At 40.3% G+C, this 18,757-nt stretch overlaps 1 protein-coding gene across 6 annotated transcripts in view; it reads right to left on the bottom strand.

The window, feature by feature from the left end:
* Window positions 1–1,845: 1,845 nt before the first annotated feature.
* Window positions 1,846–18,757, bottom strand: part of Rbbp8 (RB binding protein 8, endonuclease) — a 65,456-nt gene continuing 48,544 nt past the window's right edge. For all 6 annotated transcript variants that reach the window (XM_039096753.2, XM_063277268.1, XM_039096747.2 and 3 more), the window contains exons 14-19: window positions 18,313–18,424; window positions 13,893–14,033; window positions 10,712–10,781; window positions 6,532–6,628; window positions 3,969–4,110; window positions 1,846–2,112 (exon numbers count right to left, since the gene is read on the bottom strand). In XM_039096753.2, the coding sequence (XP_038952681.1) occupies window positions 2,015–2,112; window positions 3,969–4,110; window positions 6,532–6,628; window positions 10,712–10,781; window positions 13,893–14,033; window positions 18,313–18,424 (660 nt within the window). In that variant the 3' untranslated portion in view covers window positions 1,846–2,014. The remainder of the gene's footprint in view (window positions 2,113–3,968; window positions 4,111–6,531; window positions 6,629–10,711; window positions 10,782–13,892; window positions 14,034–18,312; window positions 18,425–18,757) is intronic.

Genomic DNA, 18,757 nt, shown 5'->3' with positions numbered 1-18,757 from the left:
ATTAAGAGCACTGGCTGCTCTTCTCGTGGACCTCGTTCAATTCCCAGCACCCACGTGGCAGCTCGCAACTGTCTGTAACTCCAGGACTCAACACCCTCACACAGACATACATGAAGGCAAAACACCAATGCACACAAAATAAAGAAATGTAAAAGACACAGCTGGATGGTAGATATGAGCTACAGCTCACGTATTTAGCTTGCAAGTGACATTTTTCCAAGTTTAATTTATGCTGGTGCAGGTACCAGGGGTAGTGGACTAGGATGTTCAGGCACGTGTTTCTTAAAAGCTTGTTTTTATGGTGGTGGTGGGGAAGCCGTGTATTCTTTTTGTTTGGTTTTTGAGACAGGGTTTCTCTTTGTAGTCTTGGTTGTTCTAGAATTCAGATAGCTACCTGCCTCTGCCTCCTGGGTGCTGGGATTAAAGGTGTGCACTAGAATTATGGATGCCACATGAGCACTGGAAACCAAACCTAGGTCTTCAGCGAGAGCTGCAAGTGCACCCAGCCATAACTCTAGCTCCCACACACCATCTTTTAAAAGGTCTGAGTGCACCCAGCCATAGCTCTAGCTCCCACACACCATCTTTTAAAAGGCCAGAGTGCACTGTATCATAAACTTCCACTTGTGTGTAAATGCCTTTTAGCTCAAATGGCTTTAAAAAGTCTTTAGTTTATTACTTCAAGACGGCTGGCTTGTTGATAGTATCTAGAAGGTACAGTGGCATCAGTTTGCCCAACCTTACATGGGGTGACAAGAAAAAATTTAAAGAATTACTAGACTACTGTCTCACAATCATCACAGACAACCTTCCTTTGCTTAGGCTGCTTTTTAAAAAGCAGAATTTCCTGGAGGCAGACACTACAGGTGTGTGGCACCCTGTTTCTATTCTGGTTTATTAGAAAACACGGTGAAAAGAACAAATGATGAACTGGAATACTGTGATCAGGACAGAGGGTGCACTTAAGTCTGCTGTGATCAGGTCAGAGGGCAAGCTTACGTAGGGTAGGTATCCATTCCCTAATTGGTTCTTGATTGTGTCAATGAAGACGTCAGAAGCTAATCACTAGGCGAAAGGAAAAGGTGGGACTTCCGGGTCCCAGGAGGAAGAGAAGGGAATGAGAGGGAGGAGGCAGAAGGCAGAAGGCGGTGGAGCAGAGGAAGGGCAGACATGTAGATCTCAAGGGCACCTATAGTTTATAGCCTCTGCAGGGGGCAGAGCCCAAGGAAGGGGGCAGGATATTCTTCGCCAGCCATTGAGTTATCTGGCTAGTTTTGAAATGTCAAGGCTGTCTGGTCTGTCTGCTATCTTCCATCGCGGTGACTAAGGTGAGCAGGAGAAAGGGCACAGCCAGGGCGGTAGTTGAGGGAGCTCAGAATGAGCTCTTGAGAAAGAGCCAAGTATGTTATAAAAACTACACGCAACACGCTTAACTTAGAGTCTGCCGTGATCAGGTCAGAGGGCATGCTTAACTTAGAGTCTGTTGGTATTTGTGGTCTCTGAGAAGAATTTACTGCAGACTGGCACTGCACTCAATTCAACAAAAGATGCTGGATTATATTGAAAAGTTAGCTCCCGCCCATCTAAAAAATACCTGCATGTCAAAAACTGGTATGCTCTCCAGGTCAATGAATAAATAAGCTGAAAACCCCTGAAGATTACCGTGAGGGCCCTTCTGCAGATAAACAACAAGAAGATCCATACAGAGAAAATTATAGGCTACCACAGCTGTATTTCAAAAGCTGTAATTACCAAATAAAGTAAATGAATAAAACCCTAAAGTCAGAGTGCAAAATAAAGCACCTTCTTGTTAAAGGTACAAAAGAAACAACAAACACAGCCACATTTTAGTTATTTGTATGTTTAGTATTTGCCATTTAGAACATTTTTAATAGAAAACATTTATAAATCAATTTATAGAAGAAAAATCAAAGATCAATGTTTGTTCCAACTTTAACTATAAATAACTAAATGAAACACAAAAAGGCCTGCTCCCCTGCCCTCACTGCAGTGTCTAGGTCCTCTGTTCTTTGCCCTTTGGAGAAAAGACTGCGTTGTAAGGCTGCCGTCTTTTGGGACGAGGACAAGGATCGAGATCTTCCTTGATATAACCTGAAAAACAAATTATGACTTTAGAACAGTATATTATGAACATACACTTCTTTCTGCACGGGTGAGCATGGTGGCTCATGTCTGTGATCCCAATGCTTAAGACGTGGAGGATCAGGAGTCCTAGGCCAGCCCAGGTATGAGCCCCACCTTACAACCAAACACAATCTCCATCCAAGTACCAGAACAACAGCACTTCCTTCAGTATATATCCAGTACACATTTAACCTGTGTAATGTCTAGATTTCATGATACTTCTGATTTTTCAGTATATGTCCATTACACATTTAACCTGTGTAATGTCTAGATTTCATGACACTTCTGACTTTCAGTATATATCCACTACACATATAACCTGTGTAATGTCTAGATTTCATGACACTTCTGATTTTCAGTATATATCCACTACACATTTAACCTGTGTAATGTCTAGATTTCATGATACTTCTGATTGTAGCTGTGTGATACTGGCGAATGATTTTACTAGCTAGAAACAGAGTTTCCTCATTTATACCAAGAGGAAAAAAAAAAAAAGAAGAAGCACAAAATGTATAAAATGGTCAGTATCCAGGATCTCAGATAGCTCTCATATTCCTTCTTTTTTTTTTTTTTTTTTTTTTGTTCTTTTTTTTCGGAGCTGGGGACCGAACCCAGGGCCTTGCGCTTCCTAGGTAAGCGCTCTACCACTGAGCTAAATCCCCAGCCCCTCTCATATTCCTTCTAAGTAGTTTCTGCTATACTGAGAGATGGAGACCTGCAGAGTTCACACATCACGTGTTCAAGTTCACAGAACTGGAAGAGTATGAGAATCTTTCCCACACTATAACCCAGTACCAGAGTTCTCAGGTGTCTCTCTTTTGCCTGCCCCCCCCCCCCGTCTGTACATGGGGACATATTAACTCTAAACTCTACTGTTATTACAGTAGAGTGATTCACCCCGAAGTCTTCTGTAGTAGCTATTTCATAGGATAGGAAGTCTCTGCATTCTCCACACTCAGATTCTAAGGGATCTCCAGCCATAATTTGCAGAGGAGGTCTGTGCTCTGGGCCAGGATAGTAGGGCACTGGCTGTAGCCAGCTCATCTGATTCTGGGCATGACCAGGAGGAGAGATGATGTCAGTGCCTTTGTATTTCCTACAGATACAGACATGGAGCGTCTCCACAGCGAGGAAGACACTTCCAGGAGTGAGTCACAAGTAGACCTTTGTGAGTTTGAAAATACTCTGAGTGTGAAGCTGAACTGAGAGTCTAACTGGTCATCTTATCACTTGATATTTATTCCTTGTTTTATCTTTCTTTGTGTAAAAGTTTTAAAGCCTGGCTTACGACCAAAAGGTTACAAATAAGTTAAGTGCCATAGACCTCATAGTCAAATTACAGTATGAACACTGTTATATTTGCCAGTCCTCAAGCAAACTCAGAGTTACCATTTGTTTTACCACCCATGTTGCTGGTGACAGTGAGGAACAAACGTCACTGCTCCAAGAACTAGCTTTTATGACCCTTAAGTGAAAACGCCCAGTTTGAAGGCACTGGCTGCATGCCAACATCCTAATCTCTGTTAAGTCGTTTACTTAGGAGTCGTCCTGACAGGATAGAACTGCTCTCTGAAGTCTGAAAGACAAGCCAGGCTACTACAGACACAGTCACATCAACATGACTGTAAGCAATGTCTAGTCCCAAGTCAAATAACAATAGCTAAAGGAAAGCCTTTCCCACTCAGGAGTTCACTTGTCTGTTGCAGAAACTTAACTCAAAGCACAGGAAAAAGAGTTATAGAGAAAAGGTTAATATTCAGATTTAAATCTATACAGTATTTTAAAAAAAAATTCTAAGATACTGAAATCTATATTCCTACCCCTTTCCAGACACGTCTGAGTAGAAGGAAAACCAACTTCCCAGAAATTCTCTGGTGTGTTGGTTGGAATGTAGCGAAATCGGTGTCTTGAGCAGGAAGCCAACTTCTTTTCTCTTTCTTCTGCTGGCAAATCTGCGTAATACTAACAATAACAACAGGTAAGTTTCTCCACTTAGGAATAACAACCAGAGCGGCATGTTTATTGAGTCTAAACTAGCAGCTAAGAACCTATTTCAATGAAACCTTCTGAGGAGATAATACTTACTGATATAGGGCGGCAATAGTAGTAGGAACACAGTCAGTGTTGAGTCTGCAATGCTTCCCCTTCATGAGAAGCAGCTCGTATCACAAGCTGAATCAATCGACAGTTTCCTTTATCCATAGAGTTGCACTGGCAACTGCCAACCCTGCCTGGCATGGCTAGCACTGAGCTACCTCTGGGTCTGGGCTCTACTTAGTAACCTGAGAAGACACTGCTTTTTTCTATAAGATCACTAGGAAAAAATACAAAAGGCCGAAATGGTGTTTAATAAGAGATCAGACCCAAAAGAAAGGGAGAATATGGAGGTGAGCATTTCTGAGGACTGTCCTTCTGCTCGAGTTCTAAACGCTACAGTGTGCTAAGGAAGGCAGAGAGACCTTCAACAGACCTCTGAGACGGAGCCTGGTGTCCTGGTGTGCACCTGTGGTGTGACAGAGCCACTGAGTGAATGTGAGGGGGTGCTCTGAAGGCAACCCAGCGGGTCGCTGAGAGATAAATTAAGGATATATGCGAAGACACAGTGAATAACTAGGATCTTTCCTTCAAAGGAAAATTAGGAAAACAAAAAACAAACAAACAAAAACCCCTCAAAAAACCAACCCAGACTTATAAAGAGGCAAAGGAATTAAATGTAGGAAACACATTAGTTTTACACATGTGACATTTGTGGTCCTTGCCTTACACTTTCACAATGTATAGAATAGAAATTGGATAAATTTACAGACACTAAGCTACAGATGACATTTAAGTACATGAAATTTGTACTTTAATCATTTTTTTTGCCATTTCAATGACTGGAAGCAAGAAAGGAACTCATCATGAAAAGGAAAACAGGAACAGCATTTGTGCTATAAAATTCAAGATATAAGTGGCTTCATTTACACTGATGTGCTGCTTATTTTTTAAAATCAACTCTATGCAAGCTAAAGTCATATGGGAAGAGGAGCCTCAACTGAGGAAATGTCTCCATCACACTGCCTGTAGGCAACTGTGTGGGGATTTTCTTCATTAGTGACTGAGAGGGGAGGTCCCAGCTCGTTGTGGGTGGGGTCACCCCGGGGTCTGTAAGCCTTGAGCAGCAAGCCTTGAGCAGCACCCTCCACGGCCTCTGCCTCCAGGAAGCTGCCTTGAGTTTTGCCCTCACTTCTTTCCTTGCTGACTGCTGCACAGAAGTATGAGCCAACCAACCCTTTCCTCCGCAAGCTGCTTTTCATGATACTTTACAATAGAAAGCAATACATGATGTAAAACATAATGCTTTACAATAGAAAGCAATACATGATGTAAATCATAATGCTCTGCCATAGAAAGCAATATGACAGTTGTCAAATTGTCTTTCAAAACAGGGCTTCAGTCTATATCCCTGCTGTAAGAGCATATTTTCACCAAGTCCTTACTATAGTCAAGTCATACTCTGACACCCTCTTTTAATACGTTTTCATTATTAAATTTTCAAGATTGCAGATAATAAGAAAGTCTAAATGAGGAAGGCAGATGTTGAGGAAGGCATCTGACAGCTGATAGTGAGACAGAAAATAAAAACAGCACATTTTAAGATATTAAAGAACCTGTCTGGGACAGCATATTAATAAGATAATTAGTATTGACTTTTTCAGTGTAACACAGCCAATGCAAAAATGTAATAAGTGTCCTAAGGAAGAAGGAAAACTTATTTTAACATTTTGTGATGAAAAGTATCTCAGAGAAAAATGGGGCTTATAGTGGTACTGATTCTTTAAAAAGTTATGAGTACACCTATGTCCAGATAGTGAAAGGAGTAATTGTTAGTTTCCTGCTGAAGTATCATTTCCCCCTAAATGGTACACGTTTATCAGCATTCCCAAGTGATGACAGCAAAGGAAAATGGCACATAATGTTCTAAGAGAGCCCTAAGAATTAGGATGTAGGCACCTGCAAAATGGCCTAACAAGTTATTGCTGCCAACCAAGTCGGACATGACAAGAAGAGAAACCCAACTCCCACAAGTGACTCCGAGCCCACGCCCTCTCTGTGGTACACATGCACCCAACTCCATACTCAAGTAAGGACCTGCAACTTAAAGAGAATTAGGGTTAGGCCTCAGGCTCTAGGACAAGCCGGGTCTCTCCTTCTCAGTTTGTCTATCTGTTTATAGATGCTGGTCCTAGCTGGTCCTAGCTGGTCCCCTCCTTGTTCTTTCTTTCATTACTTGAGTGAGCAAAGGTTCTGAATATAAACAGGATCGGTAGCTGTGATTTTTAAATCAGGCACTTATGAACTATAAAATCACACTTCAAAGGAAGTGTGTACATTAATACTTACAATTTCACATTCTTTACATGTGTGCCCAAGCAATTTCCTTCTTTCTTCTTTTTTCCGAACTACCTCAATATGAGGAAAATTCTGTATGCTAGTTTCTCTGGAGGGAAAAAAGGAATTAAAAGTTAACCTATTTGTTGCTAGAAAGATGTTTGGTTTAAAATATGGATCAAAACTGTAAGAATTTAAAAGAGAAATAATCCCTTAAAACACTCATTTTATTTGAGAGGTTCTTCTGCATATTAGGAAAACAAGTGATTCAAGTATTTCACTGTATGACAAATATTATATCAGGTGGCTATTTAATTCAGCACACGCAGGAACAGGTTTCACTGTGCCCTTGCAGGCATGACTGCTTATTTGTTCCCTTCCGCTCTTGCTCTCTCTGTCCCTTCGTTCCCTGCTCCTCCTGCTCTCCTGTCAGGTGATTTGCTTTCTCTGTCCCATTCCTTCCCTTAACATTCGTCTTCTCTTATGGTTCCCTTCTTAGTTTAATGATTTGTATGTACATACAAATTTAAATCTAAGTTTTTAGAAGATAACTATATGACACAGTCTAAATACTTGGAAACATAGAGGATAACTTCTAAAATGATTTTCCTTGGGGGCACATCTACTCTTCAGAGTATTTGAATATCATGTCCCTTTTATTGGAAAGCATTTTTCTTCTAAACAAATTTTAAATACTCTATTTCCAACTATACTGAGTTGTAGGTCCCTTCTGTATTTTAACTTTTAGGCACTCCAACTTCAGAGTAATGTATGAATTTAAAAAGGAGGGCATGAATGGACAGATAAAACATATTGCTATATAGTACTTTTTCCTAGTTGATGAAATCTAGGTTTATGTCGAGCCCATTTCTGCCATATCCTTCCCCCGAGTATAATATATGCTGCAAGGAATTCACTAGAAGACTAGCATTCATAGAAAACCTCAAAGGAAGCCTCACTTAAAAGGTTAGTAAGCTTCGCCCCTGACAACACAAAAACAGGTTACTGTTTGATGTATGATGTTGTCAACCTGACAGAATCTAGAATCACTCAGGACATCTATGAGAGACTACCTATGCTGTGGTTAGGCTCTGGGCATGCCTATGCGTACTGATCAGGTTAGATGAGAGACCCACCTTAGCTGTGGGTGAGCCTACTCTACAGGGCCCAGACAGTGTCAAAGGAGAGGGAGCTTAGTGTTAGTATCCGTCACTCTCTGTTTCCTGACTGGGGATGCCATACAGCAAGCTGCCTTCCACTCCTGCTACTGTGACTTCCCCACCATGATGAACTGTATCTTAGAACTGTGAGCCAAAGGAAACCCTTTCTTTCTTCATGTTACTTCTGTGAGCTAAGTAACTAGTACCTCAGGGTTTTCTAGAACTTTCAGTAGGAGAAGAAAGCAGTCAAGGTAATGAGACCTTTTACCATCATTCTACCCTCATCTACTTCCTGTTTCCTTAGCTATCCATTGGCTTCAGAAATAAAACTACTCATGTTTTAAAACTTAGTGAAACTCTGCTAAGAAACATTTAAAAGAGAAGGTATTGCTCTGTAACGTCACGTTAACCTACGACTCTGTCTAAAGATGCGGAGCAAAGCTATTCACTGCATCATTAAGTGTACTAGCATCATGGTGAATAGAACATGTGTTTACTGCTAGAGAACAAATCATAGTACAGTTATATGACACACCTAAAAAACTATCATTATTACAACCTAACTAACGTGCAGGATACACAATCAGATGGAGACTCATGAGGTGGAAAAGGCCTGTACCACTGCATCACTTGCTGAAGGTACCTCACACAACCACATGCTTCCGGGTGCTCCTCACAGGCCGCTGGGCGCAGGGAGCTGATCCCCTGGAGCTGTAGTTACAAGCGATTGTGAGCCATCTGATGTGGTTGCTGGGAACCAAACTCAAGTCTGCTAAGCCAATTAATTCCCTAACCCAGCCAAGAACATCTCTCTCAGACACAAGGGAGCTGAGGAAGATGTATAGGGAACTGTTTGTCCCAGGGGAGTTGGAACAGGGGTGGACCAGCAACTGAACTTAGAATAACAACACAACTATGGTAGTTCCTCTTTGTAGCTTCATTTTCTGCTGTTTGTTAAACTGTTACATAGACACTTTCAGGACTAAACAACCTAAGAGTTTTAAGTGTATCAAGTTCTCTGTATGTAGTATGTATGTAAGTTCTCTGTATGTAGTATGAAGAAGGCCTGCTTCGCCATGCTCCATCTTGCCCTTTATCCAGGTTCTGACTTGTATATGCTACCCACTCAGTCACATGGGGGATTAGACTGGCCATGGAAATGCCTGCGCTCACATCATCCTTATTTTACTTCACAATGCCCCTCAAATACAAAAACAGTAGTGCTGACAATTTGGATGTGTGAGAAAAAGTGCTGTAAAATGCATCTTCTAAATGGGGTAAAAACTTTTCATAAATACGTAAAGAAAAGAATGTTGCACATACAGGATTCAGCACTATTTGTGGTCTCAAGTAGCAGGACGGGCCTTAAATATATTATGCTGGCAAGAGGACTGCCACTGTAAGAATGCCAAACATAACAATGGAGGCAAAAACACGCCAGGTGTTCAAACTCATGAGCTTATGAAACAAATAAAAACTGCCTATTTTCACTTGGGATTCTAGGCCGCCATTTCTTTGGAAAAGTGACAAAGAAAAAGAATTAAACATTTAATGACGAAATGTAAACTTATTTCTTTTAGAGACTCATAAGAATCAATAAAAACTCATTTTGGGCTCAGTGTGATGGTTGGGCCTTTAATTCAAACACTCAGAAGACAGAGGCAGACAGGTCTCTGTGAGTCAGAATTATACAATTACACAGAGATCCTGTCTTTAAAATATAATTACATTTTTTTTTAGGTTATAAAAATTCTCAACAGAAACGTAAGTCTACTCTGGGTGATGAGATGTCCAGCAGATGAGGGCACTGGCTTTCAGACCTGATGTACAGTGTGACCTGTAGGACCTAAGGCAGGAAGAAAGGGAGCCTGCTCGTCCAAGATGTCCTCCCCAGTGATATACAAATAAGTGTAATTAAAAATGAATAACTGACTAAGTGATTCATTTTGAGAACTTCATAAAGAAAAAAAAAGCATTTGTTTTTTGGAGTGAGTATTATGTCTTAAATTTACTTTAAAAACTTACAGAATATAACTGAAAGTAATAAAATTTACAATCTTCATGAAAAAGGTAGAAAGTAGCATTGATGATCAAAACTAAGTTGAAATTTATTGTTCCAAGGATTCAAAAATCCTCCAAACCGAGGCCTGGCAACCTAAGGCTCATGACCAGGCATTGCACATGTGACAGTTATGAGAACAAAGTTCAACAAATTCCCAAAGTTCAAAATAAAACAAAACAAAATGAAAGTGCATTTGTCACCATGAAGCAGAGAAAGCGCCACTTCTGCGGAAGAGAAGTGGTGCTGGGAAGACTCGCCTTCATGCCAAGTCTGCCTCAGCCTGAGTCTCTGTTTACAGTCAGAGTAGAAGGCAGTGAGTGTGCGTGCCTGCCCACCCACAAGGGCACACGTGGAGGTCAGAGGTGGAAGGACATCAGGAAGCCCTCAGATGCTCCCCCACTCTTTATTAGTTCTCTGAGAATTTCACACCGTGTATTGACATCCAAGTGGCCCTCTTCCCTACTCACCCAACAGTGTCCCTGTCTTTTGAGACAGATTCTCTAACTGAACCTCAACAATTGCTTTCTCTGTTAAACAGGCCTGTGCTGGGCTACTGAGCTGAGCCACCCCGGCATGCCTGGCTTTATACAGGCGAAGGGGTCTGAACCCAGCCCCTCATACCTGTAGGTGAGCACTTTCTCGCTGGCCTCCTTCTCAGCCCCATGCCCCATACCTGATTTTTCCCTTTGAGATAGACTCACTGTGTAGCCGAGCTGGTCTCACACATGCAGTTGCTCTGCCTCAGTCTCCCAGGACTGGGGCTAGAGATGTGAGCCTGACTCCAAAGGATTCTTTTTTCTTTTTTGTTTTGACAAAGGTCTTTTTTTGTTTTTGTTTTTACTATGTAGCTTTGAGTATCCTTATAAATTATTTGTTTTAATCAATGCAACAATGAAATAGCTTACAGACTGAAGAAACAGCTCAGATGTATTTCCAATCACATTGGTAATGTTAAATGAGACCCACTTACCTCTCCTTATCTTTAAAATATGGCTCCACAAATGCTTTCTGCTTGATTCCATCTTGTTTATCACCGTGTACTGTAAACAAAACAAGAGTTTCACACATACAGAGCTTGATGAGAAATGATTAGTTTGCTTTGAAAAACCTACTGCCCATACCAACTTCCCTTGGTAGTGATTTTCACACTTGAGTCCTGGGGGGCAATTCATTTACATTTTCTGCATAACATCTACATAAACATCTACATAAGTGTGATGATTACCTTACCTTATGTATCGGAAATATTTAATTGGTTGACATTTTGAGACAGTGCCTACTATATGGCCTTGGCTGGCCTCAAACTCAGAGACCCACCCATCTCTGCCTCCCCAGGGCTGGGATCTAAGGCTGGGATCAAAGGCGTGTCTACCTACCACACCTGGGCACGGAGCACTTTACATTAGAGCTATCTAGATGTCTGTTTTTATAAGGCGGGAGATATCAATAGCCATCTTTTAGTGTATTGCACTTATGTGCTCTATTAGTTTGTGTAATGCATCTTTAAGATAGATCATGATTTGAAAAACTAAGAGATTAAAGAATTTTATCAAAAATTGATGATGAAATAAAATTTCTTTCACTTCTGATTTTCCTGTTATTCCTTTGTTTCTGATATTTAGGAATGTCCTCCTGGGTTTCTTTTTCACCTTCCCCTCAATACTAATTCATTTCTTTACCTTACAGCTTGTTTTGAATTACATACTAAAAGATGAACTATGTAAAAATGATTCTCACATTTCTAATTTTAGCTTCTGGATATTGGACAGATAATGAAACCTGGAAAGTCAGGAGGACATAAAATATGGGGCAGGTAAACAAAAATGTACTGGGAACCACTAGGTGCATGCCTTTAATCCCAGCACTTAGGACGCAGAGGCAGGCAGATCTGAGATCCAGGCCAGCCTGGTCTACCTAGTGAGTTCCAGGATAGCCGGGGCCACACAGAGAAACCCTGTCTCACAAAACCAAAACCCAAACCCAAATCAAAACCAACCAACCAAACAAACAGAAAGAAAGAAAAAGAAAACAAAAATTTGTAAGTTGATTTTACTAGGTCTGATGCTTTTAGAGCTGCCATGGAGGAAGGAGTCTAGTCTGGGGTCAGGGGAGAAGAGAACAGAGAGCATACAAAACATCTTTCCTCATGCCCAGAACAACTGTCCCCTTCTCCTCATGCCCAGAGTGTCACCTCAATTCCTCTTGCTGCTTCTGTTGATCTCTGTGTGCTCTGTCTCCTGTGCTTCATATTGCAATGCGTTTATTGTGTGTGTGTACATGTCTGTGGTGCCACAATGGCCGTGGAGGTCACAGAACAAATCCTGGAGTTGATTCCCTCCTTCTACATGAAGATCCCAAGGATGAGCCACTGAATTGCTTTAGCTCTGCTTCCTTTATGTAGCCGTCCCCTTTGGGCTAGAGAGATGACTGCCACTAAGGGGACGCTCACAAACCTGCAGTTGCTATATTCCAGAGGTTAGAAGCCTCACGTGCTTTTCTGCCTTTTCAACACCTTGGTATCTCACTCAGTGTCATGGCTTCATGGAATGCCTACTTTCTGTAAACTTCCTGTCCTCAAACGATCTTCTTACTCTCGATTTCTTGCTCAAAGTCTACATACACTGACTAATAGATCCAATCAAATGTCTACCAAATAAAAATCTGTCAGAATGAGCTTTTGATAGTGTTCCCTAAATTTTCTTTTTCCTATGAAGGAAAATCAGTTAGAACTTTGGCATGCAAGTTGTGAAAATGAGAATTTAAACCTTATAACTTAATTTATCCCTATGGTTGAAAAAATAAGAAATTACTTGGTAAGAAATAAATGGAAAAAAATAAGTGAAATATGGCTCAGCCATTTATAGTTTAAACTGCTGAGACACAAAGTTATCTAACAATTACCTACAAATGCAGAACTGGGATTCAGCAGAAGTCAAACACAGGAATACAGATTTGGACTTATTTTCAGTAATGACTGTGAAGGCAATGAGCAAAAAGAATGCCATGTGAGGGGACACTCTGGGAAGTAGAAGTTCTAGAGACCAAAAAGGGAAAAAAGTTAATGAGAAGAAATTATGAGATGAACAGATCTCGCTAAGAGGTCTAATTGGGTGGAGTTTGCCATGCTGCCCACAGAACACTAGCAAAGTGCTCAGAGCAGTACATGGATCTAAACTTTCTATGAACCTTTTTCCTACCATAGTACAGTCATAAAATTAAACTTTCTCACACTTGTGTGTGTGTGATGGTTTGTATATGCTTAGCTGAGGAGTGGCACTGTTGGGAGGTGTGGCCTTGTTGGGGTAGGTGCATCACTATAGGTGTAAGCTTTAATACCCTTGTCCTAGCTGCCTGGCAGTCAGTATTCTGCTAGCAGCCTTCAGATGAAGATGTAGAACTCTTAGCTCTTCCTGTACCATGCCTGTCTAGATGCTGCCAGGCTCCTGCCTTGACAATAATGGAGTGAACCTCTGAACCTGTAAGCCAGCCCCAATTAAATGCTGTTCTTTATAAGAGTTGCATTGGTCATGGTGTCTGTTCACAGTAGTAAAACCCTAAGACAATATGTAAACTTTTTTTTTTTTTTTTCAAAGCTGGGGACAGACCCAGGGCCTTGCCCTCGGTAGGCAAGCGCTCTACCGCTGAGCTAAATCCCCAACCTCTGTAAACTTCTTTATACATAAATTTATACCACCAAACCAAGATTAATTTCTTAGTTCTAATAAATATTTCAGTTGTGTAAAATGTCTGCATGAAGAGGTGATCATAAAGAGGTATAGGTGAATACTCTGAACTTTTTTTAAACTTCTTCCATTAGTCTGAAATTATTTCAAAGCACTGGCTGCTTTTCCAGAGGACCGGGTTTGATTCCCAGCACCCACATGGTGACTCACAACCTCCTGTAATTCCAGTCTCAGGAGGTCCAATGCTATCTTCTGGCATCCATGGGCACAAGCAACATGCATGGTGTACACACACACACAGAGGCAAAACATACATACACATAATTCTTTTTAATAACCAAAAAAGGAATTTATATAAGAAATATGAAACTTTTGTAATATTTCTAATCAATCCTCTATTAACTTGTCTGATGATTTAGTGAACTTGGTCTAACAGAAAATATACAATTAAAGAGAGAAAAGACTTACTGTTAGGTTTCTTTGTGGTATCAGACAATTCTTCCTCATCTGGTACCTGGGAGAAGTTATCTGCCAAGCAGGATTCATATTCTTCATGTGTTGTCCGATCAAACATATCTTCCAAGCTATCATTCATTTTTATGTCTCCATCTACACGAAAGAGCATCAGCTAAGCAGCAAGCAAGCATTGGCCTTCTACATAGTCCAGTATGAAATGCATTAACAGTAACCACCGTAAAACAACGAGAGAGGCTTTTACATGTGAAGTGTAGATTATACCTCCAAGAGAGTTGAGATGCTTATAGATACACATGTCAGAGTGATTCTAATTCTAAGATCATTAGTGTTATGACACTTTGCCAAGAATGGACGACACACCTTAATACGTGTAATGGAGTGTTTAAAGATACTTAAAACACACACACACACACACACACACACACACACACACACACACACACACACACACACACACTACAGTATAGACCAGATCTAGGTGTAAAGAGTGTTTTACTGAGCATGGAGTGAGCTGGAGGCAGCCATGTGCTAAAAAGATGATTCTAAGATGTAAAGTTAGAAGAGTAAAACTTAGTGACTCAAATTGGGTAACATACTATAAAACATATAACTAAGTATTTAGAGACCTTTAAGTCAAGATTCTTTCAATGGGGCTTAATTCTCACAAGAGGCACACGAGGTAATAATAAGCTCCTAAGTCCTAGTAGTTACCGTTCATTTACAGAGGTTTATGTGATGACTCAAGTGTTGTCCTATGACAAGAAACCTAGTTTTTGTTACTTCATATAAGTGGATCTCTTACAAATGCTGACGTCTTTCCTATTTTATCAGCTCTCATCATATATAATTCACAGAGATCAAAAGAATTCTTATCAAGGAAACTGTGAGGACTGGAAGATATACTATAATATATGATGAAAATGCTAAATAAAACAAGTGTATAAATAGCAGACATTAAACTCTATAAAATTTTACTATTTTTCTAATGAAGCAGCAAAAATTTACTCCTTTGAAAAAAATTGCTGTTTTGGTGATTTAAAATGGATAGAAATAAAGAATTCACATACTATTTACTACATCAAAATGCTGAATTTCACATATTAACTACATTACCCATTATACAGTCAATTTAAAAAGTTCCAATTTAAGAAAATTGCCTATCAAATATGATAGACCAGAGCCAACAAAGACTGCTTAGTGTAACCTGCCCTTAATTCTCAATCCAGAAATCTCTATCACTCTTATCTTGATTTATTTCAATATTTACATTCATCATTATCAAATTATATATTCACTCATTCTTTCCCACTAAAATGTAAACCCCATGGAGCAGGTGTTCCTGTTCCATTTATTCCAGTTCTAGAGCATTACCTACGATGTCATTTTTCTTTGACATTTACTGGATGGCTACATAATTGTGTTCTTTTTCTTTTTCTTTTTTTCTTTTTTTGCCAAGGTACAAAGGCCTTTTAGTGATATGGCGGGTGATATAATACATACACTCTCCAAAATACTTTGCACAGCCGTTAGTGAACCAGAGGGCTAAGGTGCTAACTTACTTGTGGTTGGTCTAACTTCCGAGTGTGAAGTACTTGTACAAAGATACACACACTTTCTGATATTTCTATCATTGCACCTCGTAGGTCTAATGCAGTAGGGGTACAAAGATATTAGCAGTAGTTGAGAGTCGGTGGATCTCGCTTCTGGATTAAAGAGGTTTACTTTAATTATGCAGAGGCCTCCTCCCCATTTTTTTCTACTTCAAATATGGCTTCAAATGCTATAGCATTACAAATATTGTTCTTGCAATCTGATGTTGATGACAGCCATCTGCTTGGTCGTATGATTTGCTATTGGTTATTAAAGACCAATAACTTAAAAGACTATTGAAATGTTCTCACTGCATTTAGGGTAGTAAGACAGAATTTCATTCAAAGAAGCCATGGCTACTCCTGCAGCAGATCCAGGCTCGTTTCCCAGCACCACATGGTAGTTCATAACCATTTGTAATTCCTCTTTCAGGGGAGCTAATACAATCTGATCTTCATAGAGACCACGCACACATGTGATACACATACACATGTGCAGGTAAAACACATATTAAAAAAATAAACTTGGGGTTGGGGATTTAGCTCAGTGGTAGAGCGCTTGCCTAGGAAGCGCAAGGCCCTGGGTTCGGTCCCCAGCTCCAAAAAAAAAAGAACCAAAAAAAAAAAAAACAAAAAAAAACAAAAAAAAACAAAAAAAAAAAAAAACTTAAGGAAAACATGAATGGACGTTTTAGATTTTTTAGCCTGAGGGGGACAGGCTGTAGACAACTATGTAAAATGTAAACCCGGATGGACGTCCTCACACTTCCCTTTGATTTTAGTACTGCCTGTCTTCACAGGCAGGCCTAGTGAAGTGTGACAACTCTTCATGTTACGTGCCTCTGTATGTAGACATGCTGCTAGGGTTAGTGCCCACCAGGCCTAGTCGCCTTGTCTTTTAAAAAAATCAAGGTTTTAGCAAAGAATTAACGAATTCTGACTAAGGGGTAGATGCTCCTGATTTGACTAAGTCCTGTTTTTGGTAGAGACAGAATGTAACAGATTAACTTCTTTTCTTAGTTATAATTTATAAATCTATTATTCTCTACCGATTCCCATCTTATCAAATTGCATCAGAAAATAATTATAATTCTAAAAAGGCTCTTGAGATTCACCTTTGCACTATATACTAAAAATAGTCTAAACCAGAGATAAGTAAACATTTTTCTAAAAAAATTAGACAGGAAATATTTTAGGTTCATGGAGCCATAAATTCTCTACCACTTAGCCAACGGTAGTCTTGCACAGAGCAATCACAGGTAATGCATTCAACAAACAAAGCCATGTTCCAATAAAACTTTGTTTACCAACTGGCTACTGGGTAGATCTTGTGGACCCCTGAAGTGAAATAAATCCTGAGATAAAAATTATTATGGCTAAGGGATTGTATGGAAACTTGTTACTGTAAAGGTTTTTAAAATTTATAATACACGAAAAGTATCTAAATGGAGTCACCAAATAATGGGAGAGACACTGCCCAAATAGACATTTTAAATGAAATCTCCAGTGCCAAGAATGGATTACATCCAGTTGAGTTGTTGGACAAAGAGGCTCCATGGAAACCCCCAAATATCTCAGGCTGTTGCCAAGGCTATTGGTGGCTCTCCACAAACTGATGGTAAGGCCCTATGGCTGTAAGTAAAAAAATATGATACTTATGTATGTCAACACACATGGGGAAGCCTAGCAGGCACTTAACTAGAGGCTTCACCCCTACCAGTTCATGGTAATGGAAGGTAGTCTGCAAGCTATCAGAGGAAAAAGGCAATCATCAACCCAGCTACAAACCCTGTGACCTTCAAGATATGCTGCCATAAACATTGTGGGTAGAACCATCCCTGTTCTGATAAGACGTAAGGCCCGTCCATGAGATGGAACCCAGGCCCAACACTGCTAGGGTAATCGAGAGTCTGGATAGGCCATGTGCCTAAGGAGAAACCAATACTGAAGTTGTAAGCAATAAAATGGCTCTTCACTACGTTTTGCTATGTTCACGTCTGGCCTTGTCTACCCATCATCACAGCAGCTCCCTCTTGCAGTAGATGGGAGTTAACACAGAGGCCTACAGTAGACAATGTGCAGAGTACAGAGGCTTTGGAACACTCAGTCCTAAGTGAGACATCACCATCAAACCCTCTCCTCAGCGATCAGAGATCTATGTGGAGGAGGAGGTAGAAAGATTATAAAAGCCAGAGTCAATGGATGACTCCAAAAAGAGTCTCTCAGACACTCCGGGACCAATGCACATATGACCTACAGAGGCAGTTGCAGCAGGTATAGAAGCTGCCTGCACAGGTTCAAGCCAGATGAGGTCTCAGCACTGAAGGGAAGGTGCACAAAGGCTCCCATACATAACCAAGAAGCTATCTGCAATTGACAACCACTTGCAAAGGAAAAACTAGTTTTCTCTACTGGAGTCTCACTGGGTACATAAACCACATCTTGGGGTAGTCCCCATGCCCAGTTGTAGTCAGTCAACATAAAAAAAAAAAAAACCAATGGCATTTTTGTAGACTTTTTTAAAATCTCATATAACTTTGTTTGGGCAATTTTTGTCTTATTGGTCTATTGCTTGTATATTTTGTTTTTTGTGGTTTCTTCGTTTGTTTTTTAGATAGAAAGAGAAGGCACTAAATTGGGTGGTAAGGAGGTGGGGAGGACCTGGGATGAGTTGGGGAGGGAAAGTGTGAGTAGAATATACTATATGGAGGAAAAAGCCCCACATCTAGTTTAGAAAGTTATTGCACTTATCACTGTAATGATGTAACTATACATCTCATTCCACATTTGATTAAAGTGACCAAAATCAAAGCAAATCTTACTTGGACTTTTCTCTCTTTGTTCTTGTTTCTTCATTTTTAAAAGCATGGTTTCACTGACCAATGTACAGTCCATGTCCACTGTCTCTCCTCCCAGTCGTGAGTGACTGCTGTCCTAAGTATTTTAAAAATCCAAGTTTAGCAATTATTCATTCCTCATAGTCTTATGTCTGCTTCTGACAACAAAAAGGGTTAAAAACTCTTAAAAAGTTTCACTGTTTTATTTTTTCAAGACAGGGATTCTCTGTGTAACCCTGGCTGTCCTGGAACTCACTCTGTAGACCAGGCTGGCCTCAAACTCGCAGAGCTCTGCCTGCCTCTGTCTCCTGAGTGCGGGAGTTAAAAGTGTGAGCCACCGCCCAGCACCTTACTACTTTAAAGCATTAAGCTACTTTGTATCTCAGGAACAGAGATTCAGGTTTTCTTGCCAGGAGAACATTTTAGCCTC

Source organism: Rattus norvegicus, chromosome 18, assembly GCF_036323735.1.
Source record: "Rattus norvegicus strain BN/NHsdMcwi chromosome 18, GRCr8, whole genome shotgun sequence".
Taxonomy (NCBI): Eukaryota; Metazoa; Chordata; class Mammalia; order Rodentia; family Muridae; genus Rattus; species Rattus norvegicus.
This window is presented reverse-complemented; position numbering and strand designations above follow the sequence as displayed.